Below are 20672 nucleotides of genomic sequence, written 5' to 3' on the forward strand. Positions count from 1 at the left end.
GTGAATTCTGTTTATACCCCTTCTTCCAAAGCTTGCAGGGATCCCTGAAGAAAAGAAAGAGCAAAGTAAGATGCACTTTTATTTTCTCAGACAGAAATTTAGATATTAACAGATGAAATCCTTTTTTCAAAAATATCTGATATGTATGCAGAAGTGAAAGAGATAAAAACAAACTCCCTCCGGATGAAGAGTGAAGAGAGAATAGAGATCTGTCCCTGTGCCCTCCTCTCCTCAGCAATGGCAGCTCCTGGTGGTTTCTCAGAATGTCTGACATCTTCCATAAGTGTGCTGCATGCTAAGTCATGCTCAGTTGTGTCCCACGATTTGTGACCCCATGGACTGTAACCTGCCAGGCTCTTCTGTCTGTGGAATTTCCCAGGCAAGAATACTGGACTGGGTTGGCATTTCCTCCTCCAGGGCATCTTCCTGATCCAGGGATTGAACCTGCGTCTCCTGTGTCTCCTGCATTGGCAAGCATGTTGCTTACCACTAGCGCCACTGAAGCACTTAATGCCATCCAGATCAGCTAAACTGTCAAATGCTTGACCTGTGCTTTTGGACCTGGGTCTGAGGCTTCTTTCTAATGGGTGACCAAAAACTGCAGAGGTAATTCCTTTTTGGAGGCAATGGCTTCCCATTTTATCTCCTTCAAGAACTGCTGAAGGCTTTGTTGACTGAAAAACATTCCACAAACTGAAAGTTGAGAATTGTGTTTTATTGAGTGGACTTGCTGAGGACTGAAGCCCGGGAGGCAGTCTCTCAGTTAGCTCTGAGGGACTGCTCAGAAGAGGTCAGGGAGGAGCCAGGATATATAGGAATTCTGAACTTAAAACCAGGTCGTTGGAACATCAAACGATTACCATTAATGAAAGATGCCAGACATCTCAAGTTAATGAATTTAGTGCTTTTCTATGTATTGGAAGATACAAGAGTCTGGGCTCATGGAAATCATTCCTTTGATATGCATCTTAGCTATCCAGCGCCAGTATCCTGTTCTTGGGCTTTTCTGGTGGCTCATTCGGTAAAGAATCCACCCATAATGCAGGAGACGCAAGAGACACAGGTTGGATCCCTGGGTTGGGAAGATCCCCTGGAGGAGGGCATGGCAACCCACTCCAGTATTCTTGCCATGGACAGAGAAGCCTGGCGGGCTACAGTCCATGGGGTCACAAAGAGTCGGACGGGGCTGAAGTGATGGAGCGCGCATCCCGTTCTTTCCCATCCCGAGTCCCCTCAGGGTGCACTGTTGGGGTGGCTGCAGTGGCTGAGGGCTTGGGAGTGGGCAGCCCTTTTGTCTTCATCCTGAGTTTCCTCAGGGCTCACACTTGGGGCAGTGGTAGTGGCTGATGGCTTGACAGCCACAGCATCCTTTGTTTGCTGATATGGCAGGCTACACTTTTCCATCAGAGCTTCCACTGCTATTTCTTAACACTTTCTGTATGTAACCTTTCTTCCTACCCCTATCAGCTAAGTCCAGATTTGATATGAGTCTTCTTTATAGCACAAAGAAAAAAATGAAAACACAACAGGCTAAACCTGGATTGTTAGCAAAATGACTTCTAGTCCAAGTAAGAGTATGACTTCAAGTAGACCAGCCAGGAGGTCTTAAACTGTTTGAAACCTTCCTCCACAGCTCCCAACCCTCAGTGGCATTTCCCTATGCCAGGCACATAGTAGGGGCCTAATAAATACTTTCTTGATGAATATGCAGTATTCATATTTGTGTAGGTGATTTCCCTTGTTTAGAAACAGATTAAGTGCTCAAGAGTGATTCATAATTATAATCATCACAAAATCCTATTAGCTCACTTAACAGGTAATAGATAAGTCCATTAACAAAATTAGGAGATGTTTGCAAGTAAGAAGAATGAGTTCTCTCCCCAGAGTCAAAATCCTTCCTACGTTTGTTCACCAAGTTTGTGTTGAATACTTACTATGTGAAAGAAAAAACTGAAAATGTTAGCTGCTCAGTAGTGTCCAACTCTTTGCCACCCGCCAGGCTCCTCTGTCCATGGCATTCTCCAGGCAAGAACACTGGAGTGGGTTGCCATTCCCTTTTCCAGGGGATCTTCTCAAACTAGGGATCGAACCCAGGTCTCCCTCATTGCACATTGATTCTTTATCTGAACCACCAGGGAAGCCACTTACTATGTACCAATATTTATTCTAGGTTCTCGAGACTGATGTTGTTAATACAAGTTTGTGTGCCCAATGCACAGTGAGGCCAAACAAACTGAAAGGTCAGAGTTTGGAACAGGGAAAGGTTTATCGCAGAACTATGCAAGGAGAAGGGTGGATGATGGCCTAAAAGCCCCGAGGTCCCAGAAGGGTTTCAGCAAAGCATTTTTAAAAGCCAGGTGCGGAAGCAGGGGGTCACAAGGTCTGTGATCAGCTTGTGCAGGGTTCTCTGACTGGCAGATGGTGAGGGAGCAGGGAGATGTCACACGCTTTACCAATCTTTAGGCTCCAGGAGGCCTGGGGCTTTGTATTCAAGGTCTTCAAGTACTTAACACCTCCTCTTTGTTGGAGACAGGATGGCTTTTTACATCTGCAAAACAACTCAGGAAATGTGCATCAAATACCTTTACCTAGGTACTTCAGAGAAGAGCTAAAGCAGAGGATACAGGGGAAGGCTTGTCCCTGAAGGCCCCATAAGGGTTCTGATTGGTTATAACATATCGGTGAATAAAAGATAGGAAAATCCCTGCCTTCATGGAGTTGAGATTCTAATTGGTACACGGACGATAAACAATAGACATAATAAATTGTAAGTGAATGATGTATCATGGTGGATGGTGATCAGTGCTCTCAACAAAGACAAGACTGCCTACAAGTGAGGGAGAGATATGTATCCTATTATTTGGACTTTGCCTTTTACTCTGAGTAAACAGGAGAATCTTTGGAGGGTTTTGAACAGAGGAGGAACATGGTCTAACTTGCATTTTATTTATTAAATTAAAAAATTAAAAAGAAAATTTATTTTCTTGGCCATGCCACACAGCATGTGAGGCCTTAGTTCAGTATATGAGCTCTTAGTTACCCAAACAGGGATCAGACCCATGCTTCTTGCATTGGAAGTGAGGAGTCTTAACCACTGGACCACAAGGGATGCTCCTAACTTCCATTTTAAATGGCTCTCTCTGCTCTGTTGAGAATAAACCGGGGCACTAGGGGTGGAGAATTCCATGGACTATACAGTCCATGGGGTTGCAAAGAGTCAGACATGACTGATAGACTTTCACTTTTCGGGGGTGGAGATAAGATAGAAGCAGTGAAAGCTGTCAACAGGTAGATACAGTATATAGAGGCTGGGACCATGGTTATGGCAGATTTGGGCCAGATAAGAGGGCTAGATTCAGGAAATATTTTGAAGGGAGAGTCAACAAGATTCCTGATGTATCGGGTAAAAGAGAGATGTGAAGGCTGTCTTCAAGGTTTCCATCTGAGCAACTGTCAGCAGGATGGAGCAGGATAGAGCCAATCAGGCAGGACGGAGACAAAGATCAGGAGTTCAGTTTTAGAAGTGTTGAGTTTGGTATGTCTATTAGACACACAGCAAAGATGATGAAGAGGCCACTGGGTATTAGTTTGGAGTATGGGAGTGAGATGTGACAGAGATACCTAGAATTCAGTCAGTCAGTTCAGTCACTCAAGTCATGTCCGACTCTTTGTGACCCCATGGACTGCAGCATGCCAGGCTTCCCTGTCTATTACCAACTCCTGGAGCTTGCTCAAACTCATGTCCATCGAGTCAATGATGCCATCCAGCCATCTCATTCTCTGTTGTCCCCTTTTCCTCCTGCCTTCAATCTTGCCCAGAATCAGGTTCTTTCCCAATGAGTTAGTTCTTCACATCAGGTGGCCAAAGTATTGGTGCTTCAGCTTCAGCATCAGCATCAGTCCTTCCAGAGAATATTCAGAACTGATTTCCTTTAGGATTGACTGGTTTGATCTCCTTGCAGTCCAAGGGACTCACAAAAGTCTTCTCCAACACCACAGTTCAAAAGCGTCAATTCTTTGGCGCTCAGCTTTCTTTATGGTCCACCTCTCACATCCGTACATGACTGCTAGAAAAACCATAGCTTTGACTAGACGAACCTTTGTCGGCAAAGTAATGTCTCTGCTTTTTGCTTTTTAATATGCTGTCTAGGTTGGTCATAGCTTTTCTTCCAAGGAGCATGCATCTTTTAATTTCATGGCTGCAGTCACCATCTGCAGTGAATTTTGAGCCCCCCAAAATAAAGTCTGTCACTGTTTCCACTGTTTCCCCATCTATTTGCCATGAAGTGATGGGACTAGATGCCATGATCTTCGTTTTTTGAATGTTGAGTTTCAGGCCAGCTTTTTCACTCTCCTCTTTCACTCTCATCAAGAGGCTCTTTAGTTCCTCTTTGCTTTCTGCCATAAGGGTGGGATCATCTGTATATCTGAGGTTATTGATATTTCTCCCAGTAATCTTGATTCCAGCTTGTGCTTCATCCAGCCTGGCATTTTGCATGATGTAGTCTGCATATAATTTAAATAAGCGAGGTGACAATATACAGCCGTGACATACTCCTTTCCCAATTTGGAACCAGTCCATTGTTCCATGTCCGGTTCTAACTGTTCCTTCTTGATCTGCATACAGATTTCTCAGGAGGCAGGTAAGGTGGTCTGGTATTCCCATCTCTTTAAGAATTTTCCACAGTTAAAGGCTTTGGTGTTGTCAATAAAGCAGAAGTAGATGTTTTTCTGGAACTCTCTTGCTTTTTCTATGATCAAACAGATGCTGGCAATTTGATCTCTGGTTCCTCTGCCTTTTCTAAATCCAGCTTGAACATCTGGAAGTTTTCAGTTCCTGTACTATTGAAGCCTAGCTTGGAGAATTTTGAGCATTACTTTGCTAGTGTGTGAGATGAGTGCAATTGTGCAGTAGTTTGAACGTTCTTTCTAAAATTAAAAAAAAAAATTCACTGTGGAATGCAAAAAAAAACCCAAACATGTTAAGGCTTCACTGGGTTGTTTCATGAGACTTTGGGTTGAGTTTCCGTTCATAGGTCTAACACTCCTTATCACCCAATTCACCGTGCAATTAATGATTTCTCTTTCTCACAGGAAACAGGTAGGATCAGAAAATTGCGACTGTTGCATATTTTCCAAAAGACAGGTTAAGTAAAAAAGTAATGTTTCCAAGGAGGGAAAAAGTAATATTTGCAAACTCCCTCAGACAAGTCTCTATCTTGTAATTATACCTTTACATTGTATATGTATATATATCTAAGAAAGCCTGCCTGTTGAACCTGTCTCAGATGAGAGAGTAAAGTTCTGATTGGATGTCATCATTTCCCATAATTTTGCCCCAGGGTGTGTGATAAAAGGGTTCTCCTTGTTCCCACAGAGTTTAGCTATGACTTGGGGCAGACCCCTGTCCGTCATCCTCCCAGACCAATGGGATGTGCTCTGAGGGTGGGAAAGGAGCCAGCTTCATCTGCTTAGATGTCTGCAGTAATCTCACATTCCATGGAGGGTTGACAAGTGGCGAGGGTAATATGTAAGTGGTGCTTAGCTCTGTCTTGGTTGGAGGATAAATAAAACGGTTGAATGATCTTTGATCTCACTAACTTTTGAAATTTTACTTATTTTTGGCTGGGCTAGGTCTTCATTGCTCCATAAAGGCTCTTCTTTAGTGGCAGAAAGTGGGGGCTACCCTCCAGCTGTGATGGGCGGGCTGCTCAGTGTGGTGGCTTCTCTTGTTGCAGAGCACAGGCTCTAGGCACCTGGGCTTAAGTAGTTGTGGCTCACGGGCTCTAAAACACAGCCTCAGTAGTTGTGGCGCATGCGCTTAGTTGCCTCACAGCATGTGGGATCTTCCCAGACCAGGGATTGAAATCATGTCCTCAGCATTGGCAGATGGATTCTGAACAACTGGATCACCAGAGAAGTCCTATCTTGCTGATTTTTAGAGAACTGGAACTGCCATTTCCATGCTCACTTTATTTTCAATTTTTTAAAAAAGGTATAATGTATATATAGGAAAATGCACAGATCTTAAGTGTGTGCAATTCAGTAAGTATTGAAGAATACATATACCCATGTATTGGTATGTAACCTTACCATCTCTGGCAAGGTATAAAGTACTTCTGTTACCCCAGAAAGTTCACCAATGCTCTTTCCCAGCCAATCACCCTCTCCGAAAGCAACACGTGTTTTAATTTCAGCCACTCTATGTTTGTTTCACCCATTCTAGGACTTCATATGAATGGAATTATACATTATGTACTCTTTTGTGTCTAGCTTCTTTCATTCAGCATGTTTGTGAGATTCATTCATGTTGTGTGTATTTTAATTTCTTTTAATTACTTTTAATTACTGAGCAGTATTCCATTGCCATCCATGACATCCCATACTACAGTTGATGTTCCCATTTTCCTGGTGGACATCACTTATATATTTTAAGAATAAAAATGAGGTATAGCCTCCAGAAAGGAATAATGGCCCATAATCGCAAAGTTCTGAAAAGATGGTGGAGAGATGGTCACAAATCTGAAGGAGAGTTAAGTGCTAGAACAGAAAATCTCATATACTTCTCTCAGTTCCTCATTTTGCTTTCCCTGGGAATTCCCTATTAGAGAGGCTGGTGAGATTGAAAGATTTTGACTTTTCAATTGAGATGGTGCTAAGACCTCATGATTTTGTTTGCTACTTTAATACTTTTTTTTCAAAAGGCCTCTCTTTTCTCTCTTTTACTGCAGGCTTTGCACTTCTGGGAGGACACCCTTGTTTTCTTACCACAGACGATATTCATTTGGGTGTGAATGAAAGTCTCACAGATACAGCCCGGTTTGTACATCTTCTCTTGGAAGCTTATTTCACAATTTATGGATACATCTTAAAAAGAAAATATGCTTCTCTTTAACTAGTGGTTTTCCCTCTCAGCATCCTTTGGACTGCTCTGTTTTCATTCTTTACCTTTTTACCTGATGTCCTGAATGAATTTCTCTCATCTTCTGGCCACTTTCCTTGGGTTAATTTTCTTTCTTTTCTTAGCAATTTGAAGAGGCTTCTGATTATAGAATTTCAAACTCCAGGAAATTTAGTCATCAAGCATGACTCTTATGTTTTTCAGTTGAAGAAATGGAAGGCCAGGGAAATTGACATGTTAAATGACCCATAACCTGTTAGCATCAGAGCAGGAAGTAATATTGAGAGCTAACATTTATTGAACATTTATTATGTGTAAGGCATTGTTCTGACTCATTTAACCCTTATAAAAACCCAAACAGATTGGCATAAATAAGTGAAACAACTTTATTAGGGACATACTAGCTACTATAAGACAAAAATCTCAAAATGTCAGTAGCTTAACATAGTGCAAATGTTCCTGATTGATAAGACAGAAGGAGTGATTATTTATGTGACCATTTAGGGACTGGGGATGAAAATGGCTCTACTGTCTTCAACATGTGGCCTCCAAGGTTATCTTGGGTGTCAACATCCAGCCAGGTGCCAGGGAAGAGTGCCTGGGGACAGGATGCTCACTTCAAAGCCACCTTAGCAGGGAAGCAGCACAATCACTTCCACTCACATTCTATCAGCGAGTACTAAGTAGCTCAGCCCTACCTGGATGAAAGTAGAGTGAGAAAAGGCTCTGAATCACTATCCTATAATTAGAGACTGAAACATAGGTCCTCTGACTCCCCATGCAGTCCTCTCACCATTGTATCATGCCTGATAGAGAAATACAGAGCAAATGTCTTTGTTTAAATATCTCACACTTGATATCAAAGATTAATGATTATTTTCTGAAAACGATATGTCATAAAGCAACTCCCTGCAGACATTGCCTGCTTTTTATGGCCGCTACCCTAGTATGTACTAAAGAATCCACCTCATTTGAATTGCTGAAGAGATTTGGAATAACTCATCTTTAAAACTTTTAGTTATGTTATTTCAGATGAGACAGTGTTAGTATTAAGCTGTGTTGTGTTCATCTTCTGGATGCAAGGGACAAAAAGAATAAACAAACATAAAAGAGTTTTTCTTCTAAATATGCTGTCACTGCTTGGAATCCTATTTGCCTAATAATTCTGTTTCCACCAGAGTGAAATATGCTTTGTTCCAGAATAATATTACAAGCTGGTTAGGGGATGAAGCCAGGGACACAACCAGGAAAGAAGTTTTAGTGGGGATCCTCTATATAGGACCAAGTGAATGATGCTGAGTGTCACATGTGAACTAGTGGTTCGAAGAAGGTACAGTTGGAGAAACAGATGAGCATTCAATAGAGAGTGAAGGAGTGCAGAAGTGCAGATGGGCAGCCAGAAAGAGGTCAGGGCCCAGAAATCAGGGGAGTGGGCGGGACCCCCAAAGCAAGAGACAAATAGCCAAGCATGGGTTGAAAGCTGAGGACGAGTGCAAACATGTTCTTTTTTTTTTTTTTTTTAAATTTTTAGTTTTTTATTTTTTAAATTTTAAAATCTTTAATTCTTACATGCATTCCCAAACATGAACCCCCCTCCCACCTCCCTCCCCTGCAAACATGTTCTTTTCTGTGCTTGCTCACCACACAACAATTGCCACTGGAAGCCCTTCGTTAGAGGAGCTCTACACAGATCCTAGGAAAAACAATCTGTTCAAAAGAACCCATCTGCCAATGCAAGAGACATAAGAGACGTGGGTTTGATCCCTGAGTTGGGAAGATCCCTGAAGGAGGGCATGGCAACCCACTCCAGTACTCTTGCCTGGAGAATCTCCATGGACAGAGGAGCCTGGCGGGCTACAGTTCATGGGGTTGCAAAGGGTTGTACACGACTGAGCAACTAAGCACACACGTCTCATTGTGGGAGAATTGCAGAAGGCTAAACCTCAAGGACAGGTACACTGAGGGAGGGACAGGAGTAAATTGTTAAGGTACAAGGAAAATTAGGGTAGTGCAATATCATAAGAGGCTGGAATGGGTGATGGAGATGTCAGAAATGGGGGGGTAGAGTAGATACTGTGGAAATCTGACTCTTTTGTGCACCCCATCACTGCTTCATCTGCCCAAATACCTGACAAACAAGATATGGCTGAGATTCAGAAATTCAGTAAATCCAAATTGAAGAAGACCAGGGAAATCCACCGCCTTGCACAGAAGTAATTGAACAGGAGAAGCAAGGAAGTGAATCTTAATGGCATCGACCCTGCCAATATGCACAGTACAACCCACTGCAATTGCCTCCTTACTTTTTGTAGCAGTTAAACTCTGTAAGATGCAAAGAGATTGCATGATGTTTAAATGATAGTGCTGGCCCTTTGGAATTGAGGCAAGCGTACACCTGACATTGATTGACGGTGTTGCTTCACTAATCTGCCTGTCTGGTTGCTTTGGGGGCCTGATGGAACAAAGAAATAGTGACTGCCCACTGGTGAAAAAAACCTGATGGGGAAAATACTGAATGTGGCAACAGAAAAAAAAAATAAAGCAATTTGGGCCAGTGTCCTGAAAACTGTTAAGTGCGATTTCCAAAATGTCACTTATTTAATCAGATGATTTAATTATTCATTTATTCAAAAATATTTACCAAATGCCTGATTTTTCATCCAGGTGTTGTTTTAGCACTGAGAATAAAATGCTGATCAAATCAAACAAAATACTTTTTCAAGTGGAAATTATATTCTAGAGGGAAGAGGCTTTCAGTAAACAAAAAAATAAAGCATGAATACAATAGAGGGTTGAAATAAGTGCTATGATGAAGTCAAAGCAGGGGGATCTGTGGGTAGAGTGGAGGCCCCTTTAGATTGGGTGGTCAGGGAAGGCCTCTCTGAGGAGGTGTTAAGGGGAGTGCTCACTGAAAAGATAGAGCGAGGTATTCAAGGCTATAGGGAAGGCATCTCAGACAGCAAGAGCTGCTGGTACAAAAGCTTAAGGCAAGAACAAGTTTGATGCACTGGAGAACAGAAGGACAGCCAGCAACGTTTTTACATCAGCAAATAAACATATTTTAAACTTGCAAATTTAAAAAACAATGTACCCTTACAAGCTGGTCCTGTCTCAGCCACCAAAAGAAAGAAAAACCAGATCAAGAAGTAAAAGACCTACATACACATTCAAAATAAAGTGTATTGCTCTTTTCTTGCATGCATGCTAGGTTGCTTCAGTCGTGTCTGACTCTTTGTGACCCTCTGGACTGTAGCCCGCCAGGCTCCTCTGTCCATGGGATGCTGCAGGCAAGAATTCTGGAGTGGCTTGCCATGCCCTGCTCCAGGGGATCTTCCCAACCTGGGTCAAACCTGCATCTCCTGCGGCTCCTGCATTGCAGGCCGATTCTTTATCGCTGAGCCACAAGGGAAGCCCCATTGCTCTTTTCTTACTTGATTACAATAATTAAACCTGTTTACTTGTCAAAATATAGTGGGTGAGGGGGACAGGAGACTTCCCTTGCAGTCTAGTGGTCAAGATTCCAGAGGCATGGGTTCGATCCCTGGTTAAGGAACTAAGGTCCCTGCATGCCATGTGGTACAGCCAATATATATACAGCTGACTCATTGGTAAAGTCCCTGATGCCTGGAAAGATTGAGGGCAGGAGAAGAGGGCATCAGAGGATGAGATGGCTGTATGGCATCACTGATGCAATGGACAAGAACTTGGGCAAACTTCGGGAGATGGTGAGGGACAGAGAGGCTTGGCGTGCTGCAGTCCATGAGGTTGCAAAGAATCGGACATGACCAATGTATACAGCATATATATATATATATATATATATATATATATATATATCATGGTGAATTCTGTTTAGCTAAGTCTCAGTTGAGTATCATATAATCTGAGGGCACCACTGGGGAGTGAAAGGGAGTACTCAGATGGAGCTGTTGACTGATATTGTGGAGGAGCTGGTATGTCAGGGTCCCACGACCAACCCCAGGTTCAATGATCCATTAGGAGGATTCACATGACTCAGGATATGATCATGGCTAAAATTCATTACAAAAAAAGGAAAGCAAAGGGAAAAGGCACATGGGCAAAGGCCAGGGGAGACCAGGCACAAGGTTGTAAGGGTCTTCTCCTGGTGGGGTCACACAGTTCATGCTTAATTCCCCCAGCAATTAGCTGTGGCTGCATGTGAGAAATGCTATTTTCCATGGACACAGAGTGCATATGACTTTTACTGGGGACTGGTCACATAGGCACCATCTGCCTAGCATGAAGCCAGCTTCTAGACTCCCAAAAGGATTCTGTTCAGCATAATCCATAGTACTTTTACAAACAATTTAGGGAGTGAGCCATCCTTATCGTTTCTGGGAATGGTGGAAACCCTCCCACCAAAGTTCAAGTTTCCAGGTGCCAGGCAAGGACCAACCTAGGAAGCAGGCCTTTTAAAGACAGCCGTCTCAGGACTGCTGTGTTAACTCTTCCCCCCGCCCCCCCCCCCCACAAATGGGCTATGATTTCTCTTCTGAATTTTGCTAAACTAGTAAGGACGTGTATCCCACACCCATGGAAAGACAGCCCGAAGATTCAGTGTGGATCCTCAGTTCAGTGAGAATCCCTGTAGGCTCAGTCTCCCATTGGTGAAAATTGACCATTGCTCACTTCCCTCTTTAGAAAAATCTCTCTTAGTGACTCTTTTCCACCCCTAACATATCAGAAGCTACAAAAGATATGCATATGTATTCCATTACATTTGTTTCAAATTTGGTGTTATTTTCAGATTTTGATAATTCTCAGATGCTCTACCAGGGTCAATCAAGGGTTGGATGTTCTATTTTTCCCTTCACTCCAGGCTTGTCTTTTTAGATATGACACCTTGTGTGTGTTAGTTGCTCAGTCATGTCCAACTCTTTGTGACTCCATGGATTGTAGCCCACCAGGCTCCTTTGTCCATAGGATTCTCCAGGCAAGACTACTGGAGTGGGTTGCCATTTCCTTCTCCAGATCACTTATTCTTTGGAAGTTTAAAAATGAATGAAACTTAGCAACAGCAGTGGGACATTATCACTCCACTTTCAAGCCTTTCTGTTTCTTCCATAATGACAGCTGTTCATGCCTAATGCTCTGAGTCCACTATCGAAAGGTTCATAATACAATAGCTTCACAGTCATTTTCACTTTAACACAGTACTTAGTAAAACAGCTTCAGGAAACATGTGTATGAAAAGCACCATATAAAACCAAATAATATAACATTGTTCTACTCTAATTAAGTCCCCTATAGAGGTAATTTACTTATGGCAGTGATTGCTGAAGTGTTTTCTGCCAGTGTAAAACCAGTAGGAAGGAAACTCAGCATAAACCACTGTATTAGTTTCCTAGGGCTGCCATACAAATTACCACAAACTTGGTGGCTTAGAAACAACACAGATCTATTCTCTCACAGTCCTGGAGGCTCCTGCTGCTGCTGCTGCTGCTGCGTCACTTCAGTTGTGTTTGACTCTTAGTGACCCCATGGATTGCAGCCTACCAGGCTCCTCTATCCATGGGGTTTTCCAGGCGAGAGTACTGGAGTGGGGTGCCATTACCTTCTCCAGTCCTGGAGGCTAGAAGCCCCACATCCACATGTCAGCAAGGCCATGTTCTCCCTGAAGGCTCTAGGGAAGAATCTTCCCTCACCTCTTCCTAGCTTCTGGAGGCTCTCAGCAAGCTTTGGCACTCCTCAGCTTGTAGCTCGGCTTATAGCTTGTCACTCCAGTCTATGACTCCACCTTGATCTTCTCAGTATATCTCTGTGTTTCTTCTCCTCTTCTAAGGAAAACATCTGTCACTGGATTTAGGGTCCAGCCTACCCCAGCATGACTTCATCTTAACTAATAACATTCACAAAGACCCTATTTCCAAACTCGGCCCCATTCTCAGTTTCCTGGTAGATATGAATCTGGGGGACACCATTCAACCCATTGGGCTTGGGGGTGGCTCAGTGGTAAAGAATTCACCTGCCAATGCAGGAGGCACAGTTTCGATCCCTGGGTTGGGAAGATCCTCTGGAGAAGGAAATGGCAACCCACTCCAGTATTCTTGCCTGGAAAATCCCCTGGACAGAGGAGCCTGGCAGACTACAGTCCATGGGGCTGCAAAGAGTCAGACATGACTTAGCAACTGAACAACAACAACATTCAACCCACTACACAACCACATATCCACATGGCCCTGCAGCAACAAGGAAGGGTTTCAAATCGTTGTCATTCTGGTAGTTCAAATAATGGAAGTTACAAAGGAATTTGTGGATGAGACACAGTCCTTAAGAGTAGAAATGTGAAAAAAAGAGTAGGAGTTAAACTATTGTCATATTGAAAGGAATGTTTTGAAAAGCTGAAATACTGTTCCTAAGATATTTATAGTAATGATTTTAGGACCAAAAAAGGTAATCTTATTTAGATTTCTTGGTAAAATGTTTTAAAATGTTGGCACATAATGGGAAATATGTACCTAACTGGATACTAATAAATTTGTATCTAAATAGGAAATATGATGTCTCCATGAATATTTACAGAGGCCACCAAGCAGCATGGCAGTTTTATGTCCTTGGGTAAATAGTAACAAAAGCCAATTGTTCACAACATGAAATACGATATAGTTCAGAGGCAGTTTGCCATAGTGTAAGAGTAAGGGCTTTGAAGCAAGGTTGGACTTTAGGTCACAGCTCATACCACATTGGCCCTGTGGTTTGGACCAATTGCTTCTGAGACTTAGGTTTCTCAGTTGTAAAATGGATTTACAAATATGTATCCCAACGAGTTGTATGAGGGTAAATCACATAGTGCTTTTAAAGCACAGGCACACGGGAGAAATTCCTGTATTTTTCATTGAATCAAGTTACAGTCTAATTCAATCTCAGGAGAAGCTCTGACTCAATTCTGGCCATCTTCGTGGTCTCCTAGTCAGTTTACACTGACCCAACACTGAAATTCCTATAGCACATTTTGAGGAGGTCATTATGAATACCATTATGCCCTAACCATTTATCTCTGAGGTCTTCAAAACTAGGAACTAACATATACATCAAAATAGTCTGACCATCATAGAAGCCTACGTGAAGAAATTTCATACGGCAATTTCATTCAGCATCCCTGGGCTTCCATCTTTGAGGGGAGCCAATCTAGGTGTGCTGAAGGCATTATTTTGTTTCCTTGTCATTCTTATATTGATATAACTAAAATTATAACCTGGGTAGAGAATATCAGAGCATTGGAATATTCTCCATCCCAGAGGGAGACTCAGTCAGCAAGTTTATTCCTTGGCCAGTTTACACTGGGGATAAAGTCTATGGCTCCTCTAGGGCCTTAGCCTGTTTCCATAAAAAATAAAAACAGGAAATGCCCATTTTTAAATGATTACAGGGTTCTTAACGGTGTCATTATACACAGCCCAAAATTCCTCCCACTGTTGGCCAATCAGTTATTCAACTGGTTGGAGAGAGACATCATTGATAACATACTGAAAATTAGGGGTGAGAAATGGAATATTTATTGCCATATCAGTAAACAAAGAAGTCACAGTCATCAGTGACTGCAACCCTCCAATGTGAGTTGGTGAGCCCTAAGGGCACTCAGGAAGGAGAATACCTGTGATCTAGCAGCCATCAGAATGGCGGCCTCTACCTGGTGAGCCCTGAGGAAGGAAGCTCAGGATGTGAGAACAGGATACTGGCCACAGATAGCTGAGATGATTATGAAAGCAATGGTTTTAGTGAGCCCAGACTCTTGCATCTTTCCACACAAAGAAAAGTTAAGTTAGGTTAACTTTTGAATTAAGTTAACTGAATTCCTTGTTAGGTTACCTGGTTTTCTTTAATTAACAACAATCTTCAGATGTTCAGACTACCTGCCCTTTGCTAACAAAACTTCTATATAATCTGGCTCCTCACCTCCTTGGAGCAGTTCTCTCCAGTTACTTGAGATTCTGTCTCCCAGCCTTGAAGTCCTAAAAATTCTCACCAAATAAAACACAACTCTCAACTTTCAGGTTGTTAATATTTTTTAGGTCAATGCTAGGACACACAGTAATTCAAGGCAGGATAGGGACATAGGGAAGAATGCATGGCACGACCCTATGAGAATACAACCGCTGTCTGCCTTCAGCTTTTGCAATGCATCCACCATGTTCTGATAGTTTAGGGACTACTCAACTCTTTCTGGGGCTTCCCTAGTGGCTCAGACGGTAAAGCATCTGTCTGCAATGCAGGAGACCTGGGTTCGATCCCTGGGTTGGGAAGATCCCCTGGAGAAGGAACTGACAATCCACTCCAGTATTCTTGCCCGGAAAATCCCAGGGACCACGGAGCCTGGTAGGTTACTGTCCATGGGGTCGCAAAGAGTTGGACACGACTGAGTGACTTCACTTCACTTCAACTCTTTCTAAGCATATCAGGATTGTTGAGTGATTGCCCATCTCATCCATATTCATGTTTGCTCTTAAGATCTGGCCCAGCACACTATTTGGGTTTGGGGTTTTGTTTGTTTTTAGTATCTGTTTACCCACCCACATGGACTCTGCATCAGGTCTTCCTCCGGCCGTAGGAGACTTTGTTTACAGTATTTATTGTTTTGTGTTGTTTTTTTTTTTTTGCTTTATTTTGGCTTTCTGGGAGTTTTAGTTAATTTCTAAACAAGTTTTGATTTCATACCAAACGGGAAAATATTAAAGAATAATAGAAATTTGAGATTTCAAAGATCTTTATGAGCTATTTTATATCAACCATCCTTTTCATGCCTCCTCCACACCATTCCTTCGAAATCATTCTTTAGCCTGCATGAAAATACCTAGCATCAGGGTATTCTTTATATACGGAGCTATCTTGTTCCATTTTTACACGGTCTGACTTTTCTGACCAGAATTCATAGAAACTGACAGAGAGTTCTCTTTTACATTGAATTAAAATAGATCTTACTATGGCTCTTCTCAATGTTCCTCTGTTTTGTATTATCTTTATAAACTCATATATTTTAATATGTTAATACTTGAAGGTTTCAATTCATTGCAGTTAATACTCTTATTGGTGCTTAAATTGTACCCTATTTGGCCAATGTGATCTGTCTTCAAGTTGGCTACTGGGTCATTTTGACATAACGCTATTAGTCTTTGATAACTCCCTTGTACATTTCTTCACTAAGGCCAAGAATTAGCCATTACTCTAGGAAGTCCTATTTCATTTTCAATTACCTTCAAAATCATGTTTGGGAGAAATTTCCTTCTTTGAATGGTATTTTTTTTTTCTGGTTATTACAGTCATACTCTTTTTGGTAAAAAAAAAAATACTAAAAGAGATTTTTAAAGTAGTTAGAACCACTAATACTGCCATTATCCAGAAATAATCAATGTTAACATTTTATCTCCTCAACTATCTTCCCATTTAAAAGCCTATGTCAGGCTTTTCCTCCTTTTTCTAAACAACAGGAAAAGAGACAATGGTGGAAAATAGTTGCCATTTTAAAACATTTAGGCAAAATCAAGTTGAATAAATATTTGAGCTTGTTGACTATTCATTTTAAATCCTCATAGCTAATTAAACATCCAGAGCAAATTGATCAGTGTCAGAAACTTTAAATTTGGGTACTTTGGATTTTGCAAAAGCTGTTTTGCTACCATTGTTGACAGATTCCTAAGACTGCAAAGCTGCAGGAATCCACTGGAAGGCAAACAAAACTATATGTTCAATGGAAATGAAGAGGGACCAAAATGAAAAGTCATTACAGAGCCAGAGAGTATTTTTAACTTTGTCAACCTTCCATTTGTAACACATAACACAGCTCTTACTTATTTAAAGCTCAGCTCTTATTTAAAGCTGAGATAATAAATTTCTGGAGGGCTATGTAGAAAGCCCAGTGAATCCATGGTAAAGAATTCTCCTGCCAAGCAGGAGACCCAGGTTTGATCCCTGGGTCAGGAATGTCCCCTGGAGGAGGAAATTGTAAACCACTCCAGTATTTTTGCCTGGAGAATCCCATGGCCAGAGGAACCTGGCAGGCTACAGTCCATGAGGTCACAAAAGAGTCAAACGTGATTTAGCAACTAAACAACAACACAGAAAGCCCTGATTACTGTTAGTGGGCCTGTAAGTCCAGCCCAAATTACAGGTTTGTCATTGTTTCCAGTGAAAAGTGGTTTTTTTTTTTTTTAAGATTTTTAGTAGATTGGAAGAAAAATAAGAATGTTGACTTCTCTATGATTCATAGTGCCTTTAAACATAAGGCAGAAAGCAATATTATTGACAAAATAATATTGACTATTTAAAGATCTCTAATATCTTTGTTTTCCCAAGTGATTCCAATGTGAAAACAGCTTAGGAGTTGCTCCTTCCCTCATATCACTGAATCTGTTTCACCTGCAGCTTCTGTGGCTGAAGGATTGAAGTGACATTTTCTATTAAGCTTTGTCATGTTCCCCCTTGCTCATAGATTCTTTAATGTCCAAGAGGTTCTTATTGTCTATAGAAATAGTCCCTATTCTTTGTACTTTGTTTTCCAGTTCAGTATCTTAATCTTATGAATTTAGCATTTCTATAAACATAAAAAGGGTAAACATTAGAAAAAAGAGCAGATATTTTTATTTGTTTTGTTTAGTCACTCAGTCATGTCTGACTCTTTGCAACCCCATGGACTATATAGCCTGCCAGGCTCCTCTGTCCATGAGATTCTCTAGGCAAGAATGCTGGAGTAAGTTGCCATTTCCTCCTCCAGGGGATCTTCCTGACTCAGAGGTCAAACCAGTGTCTGCACGTCTCCTGAATTGCAGGCAGATTCTTTAGCATTGAGCCACCGGGGAAGTCCAATATAATACTCTTATGAATTTAGCATTCCAATAAACATAAAAGAGCAAATATTAGAAAAATGTTATAGACTTAAAAAATATTCACAACCTAGAAGTTGAGAGTTATGTTTTATTGTGCAGGAACTTTTGTGACTTCAAGCCCAGGAGGCAGCATCTCAAGTAACCCCAAGAGAACTGCTTGGAGGAGACAGGTTATATAGAAGTTTTGCAACAAAGGGCAGATAGTCTGAATGTAGAAAGCCAGATATCCCAAGTTAAGGAATTTAGTGGTTTTCCATGTATGGGAAGATGTAAGAGTCTGGCTCACTGAAATCATTCCTTTGATATGCTCCTCAGTTGTCTGGGGCCAATACCTTGTGTTTTCACATCCTGAGTTTTTTCAGGGCTCACCAGCTCACCATCCGTGGTAGCTTTAATCACTGATGACTGTGATATCCTTTGTTTACTGATACTGCAGGGAATATTCCATTTCTCATATTCCTCAATGGTTCTCAAAGTGTGGTCCCCAAACCAATAGCATAAGCAGTATGTGGCAGCTTGTTAGAAATGCAAATTTTGGGGGCCCCTAAAACAACAACCAGACCTACTGAATCAGAAACACAATTGGCTGTGTTCTAATGAGCCCTCCTGGTGATTCTGATGTTGTGTTTAAGTTTCAGAGCAATTGCTTTAAATGGTCACATACTAACTTATACAGCCACTAAATCAAATACATATTAAATGAACAAAACAAGTCTCATCAACCATTTAAACGCTGATTGCAACTTAATCAAATGCTCTAAAACATTTAACTTAATCACAAGCCTAGCATTTCAAATTTCCTTGAATGCTCTAAATATTTTAAAAAGGAAAATATACACATAAAACACCGCATTCATTAGAGAGCTGATTAATTTTTTAACAATAAAACTAAGCACAATGCTATTAATATCATAGATTTAATTTTGTTTACATTCTTGCCCCTACTTTTATTCTTATCCTTACAAGATCCTGGAATTTAAATGCGTGTGTGTAATTCTAGCAGACTGGAAAGAAGAAAAATCATCTCAAGAGGCTAGGAATGCAGATTAAGCGGATTGGTGATCACTTAATTTTGGTTGGGTTCGGGAACTGCTTGCTAAGTTCAAGATGAATTAAATTCAAGCTGCCATCCACTAGCTTGAATATAGTTTTATCACCTAGTTTTCACTTTTAACAATGGGATCTGATACTGGTTTCCTATTGCTGCTTTAACAAATTACCATACATTTAGTGACTTCACACAAGATTTATTATCTTACACTTCTGCAAGTCAGAGGTCTAAAATGAACCCCCCAGGGCTGTGATCCTTCAGGAGGCTCCACCTGCTAAGTCGCTTCAGTCGTGTCCGACTCTGTGTGACCCCATAGACAGCAGCCCACCAGGCTCCCCCGTCCCTGGGATTCTCCAAGCAAGAACACTGGAGTGGGTTGCCATTTCCTTCTTCAATGCATGAAAGTGAAAAGTGAAAGTGAAGTCGCTCAGTCATGTCCGACTCTTAGTGATCCCATGGACCGCAGCCTACCAGGCTCCTCCGTCCATGGGATTTTCCAGGCAAGAGTACTGGAGTGGGGTGCCATTGCCTTCTCCATCAGGAGGCTCCAGGGGAGAATCCAATTCCTTGGTCTTTCTGGCCTCCAGTGGCTGCCTACATCCTTTGGCACATGGTTCCCTTCTTCCGTATCAAAGCCAGCAACACAGCTAGCATCTTCTCTTCTGACCTCCCGCTTTGCTTTCTCTCTCTCCTTTTTTTTGCCTCACTGTGCAGCTTACAGTGTCTTACTTCCTCAACTAGGGATTGAACCCATACCCCCTGCAGTAGAAGCACAAAACCCCAACCTCTGGACCACCAGGGATGTCTCCCCCCTGCTGCTCTCTTATAAGGAACCTCTCTCTTAGATTAGACCCAGCCCAGGATAACCTCCCCATCTCAAGATCCTTAATTGAATCACACATGGAAAATTTCCATTGTCATGTAAGGTAACACTCATAGGCTCTGGGTATTAGGACAAGAACATCCTGTGGGGGTAGGGGGGCTTATCCTGTCTTCCATAGGATCCTTGCTTCTGTTTTTCATATGAATTCTCATTTATTAAAGAAGTTAAAAGCTGGGGTATCATTCAATTTTTATTTGTTTTCAGTCTCTGGCAGGACATGACTCATTGTAATATTTTTATGCTTTATTAACCTGGCCTAGTTTCAATGTTTTAAACTATATGCCTTTCTGATGGGCATTGTTTTATAATTAGTTGGATCACCAAGAGGTTTCACTCCCAGAGTGACAGGAGAATGAGTTTGAAAATTTAGATTTCTTCTTCAGGACAGTAAACTAAATATTTATTTTGGAATAAATGGTTGTATCATCTTTCTAATTGGAAATTGTGTATGACAACAGGTGCTAGTTAGCTGCAGGATTCTTCTTATACATCACTTCATGTAAGACCACAAATGCTAATGGGGCTTTTCCATTCATGTTACTTCTACTATTTCGAGGATAATTTAACTTCTAAGTTGTCTTAATTATTTGTGGTTTACACACACTAAAAATGGCAGATATCTATACTTTGTGAACAGAAATATACTTAACAAAAACCCACAAAATATCTATTTGTATCTACACAGTTACATATAAGCATTTTCCTACTTACTTGAGTAAATACATTTAAATGTAATGGTAATAGTCATCCTTCTTTGACATTGCAATTATATTTTTGTACATTTTCTTTATATTCACTCTTTTCTTATGAGCTTCATGGCCTTTTTATAAGCACAGCTTGCTTTACTTAATGACTTTTGCTATAAATGCTTACAACTTGACAAATGGTTAAGCTGGTCCTTTTTTCCTTTTAGCACTGCCCCTGCTATTTTAAAAATATCTTTGGCTTCCTAGCAACAACAGGGTGTTACAGACTATACTGATTTTATCCTGCCGA

The 20672-nt window shown here is 41.4% G+C and overlaps 1 protein-coding gene across 2 annotated transcripts in view; it reads left to right on the forward strand.

Moving 5' to 3' along the window:
• Positions 1–20672, forward strand: part of OTC (ornithine transcarbamylase) — a 74854-nt gene that overhangs the window by 22148 nt on the left and 32034 nt on the right. For both annotated transcript variants that reach the window (XM_070289889.1, XM_070289890.1), the window contains exon 4: positions 6732–6819. In XM_070289889.1, the coding sequence (XP_070145990.1) occupies positions 6732–6819 (88 nt within the window). The remainder of the gene's footprint in view (positions 1–6731; positions 6820–20672) is intronic.

This window comes from Ovis canadensis, chromosome X (assembly GCF_042477335.2).
Source record: "Ovis canadensis isolate MfBH-ARS-UI-01 breed Bighorn chromosome X, ARS-UI_OviCan_v2, whole genome shotgun sequence".
NCBI lineage: Eukaryota > Metazoa > Chordata > Mammalia > Artiodactyla > Bovidae > Ovis > Ovis canadensis.